This window comes from Egretta garzetta, unplaced genomic scaffold (genome assembly GCF_000687185.1).
Source record: "Egretta garzetta isolate BGI_Z169 unplaced genomic scaffold, ASM68718v1 scaffold56, whole genome shotgun sequence".
Classification (NCBI taxonomy): Eukaryota; Metazoa; Chordata; class Aves; order Pelecaniformes; family Ardeidae; genus Egretta; species Egretta garzetta.
Genome location: NW_009260182.1, coordinates 11,529,735 through 11,531,579, shown reverse-complemented (window position 1 = coordinate 11,531,579; position 1,845 = coordinate 11,529,735). Strand labels below are relative to the sequence as shown.

General features: G+C 42.3%; 1 protein-coding gene across 1 annotated transcript in view; it reads left to right on the top strand.

The window, feature by feature from the left end:
* The first annotated feature begins 237 nt into the window (after positions 1–237).
* Positions 238–1,845, top strand: part of FFAR4 (free fatty acid receptor 4) — an 11,439-nt gene continuing 9,831 nt past the window's right edge. The window contains exon 1 of the mRNA XM_035897412.1: positions 238–310. Within this exon, the coding sequence (XP_035753305.1) occupies positions 238–310 (73 nt within the window). The remainder of the gene's footprint in view (positions 311–1,845) is intronic.

Sequence of the window (1,845 nt, the reverse complement as noted above, 5' to 3'; positions counted from 1 at the left end):
TCTCTCTTACTCTTGGTTTTGATAACCACCTTTCACACAGTTATTCACCATGAGCCAATAACTGTACTAGAGACATTTAGGTAAACTATACGATAAACCACTTATGTTTAACTACACAGATAAAAAGCGGCAGGGAGGCATAGTGCCAGTTACGCTGCAAAAGAATCACAGTGAACAGCACAAATATTTAGAGACAACAGGACGTCACTGTTCACGTGGCAAAGAACGCTAACGTAAATGATGCAGTGTCTTCAAGAAAAGGAGGGGGAATATTGCTCTCGTGATAATCTCCGTAACAAAGCAGAGAGAGGTGGGAGTTTACAAGGGATGAGAATGTAGCAGGAGCGGAGCTGTAGGCATTTACATTTCAGCGCGGCAATCAAGTTGTCTATTGGTTTCTGTATCTTGTAATCTGATTGAACTGTTAAGATTGCAGTAACAGTTGTGGCTATGGTTTTACCTTAAAAATGATAAGGAATTATCTCTCTCACAAGAAAGACACAGGATATATAGTAATACAAGCTACATTACATACAGTGGGACTATGCAACTCTGGATACTATCTGCAGCATTTCTAAATCTTTTCCTTTCTCTAATTTGGAAAATGTGACAGACTTAGGTAGCCAAGTGCTACTCTATGCAGTAGTGGATGGGCCTGCTGAAAGCTTCTGGGGATTAAAAATCTGGACATATTCTCGGTTGGGGGGTCTGTTTGGGTTATTTTCAAGGCAGCCACCCAGAGCAAGGCAGTCGCATATCTCCCAGGGAAGGGCAGTGCAGGACCTCTCTGAAGTCACCTGCACAGCGAGCGATTGCGTTGGAGAATTCTGCAGTGTGGGTGGGATTTCAAAAGGTGGGGAAGGAAATAAAAGTGCGGTGTCTAACAAGGAAGAAGAGAAGGCAAAGAATTTTAGACCAAGTCAGCCTAACTTCAGTTCCTGGAAAAAACCCGCTGGCATAGAACCAGCAGTGAGAGCAAGATAAGGTACCTCAGAATATCCTGTAAGGAACAAGCCTGGGACCTCGTCATAGTGACATCCAGCTGGCTTCTTGACAGAAGTGCAACCAGGTTTAATTTCCCTGATTAACTCAAAACTGGTGAATGAGCACACTGCATCAGCAAAAGCACAAGTTTTATCAATGTAACAAGTGTGATCTGGTCAGTATTATCTCATTCAACTAGACAGAAAACTATACAGCCTAATTTAGACATCCACGCTTTCTGGACACCGTTTATGAGAATCTCTAAGTCACATCTCTAATCATCTCATATTAAATTATAATGCAGCCAGACCCCAAACAGCCACTGCTAATGAAAAACATGAACAGTGTGGGAAATAACATGATTTAGCATTACACTTGGGAAGTCAGAAGGGTTTAGAGCAGAATTTAAAGTGTTATCTGTACTTGCTCTCATTGGTGTTGCAAGAATGATTTTTCTGTTTCCCCAGCCCTAGGTTAGCGCTAGCGAAGCACAAGCCTTGCCTTCCAATATGGACAGATTTTCTTTGCAGCAGACAGGCCCTCTGTAAACGTAATTTCAGAAATACCTGGCTTTTAAAAGTAAAGCTTTTATCCTGATTCTGACCCAAAGAACCCCTGTTTCTCCCAACAAGTTACTCTTCTAAGATGAGACATAAGGGAAAGAAAGCAAGCCGATTCTCCTTAAACCTCGTGAATGAGACCACTCTCTGATGACTGGGTTCTTGAATATAAGGGAAAATGACATCTGTGATCTGTGTACTGCGTGCAACCAGTGGACCAATGTGTTCAGGGAATGTCTGAGTATGTTGCATGACCAAGAGAGGCTGGTGACAAGTTTTGTTTGTAAATCCTCCAGAGGCA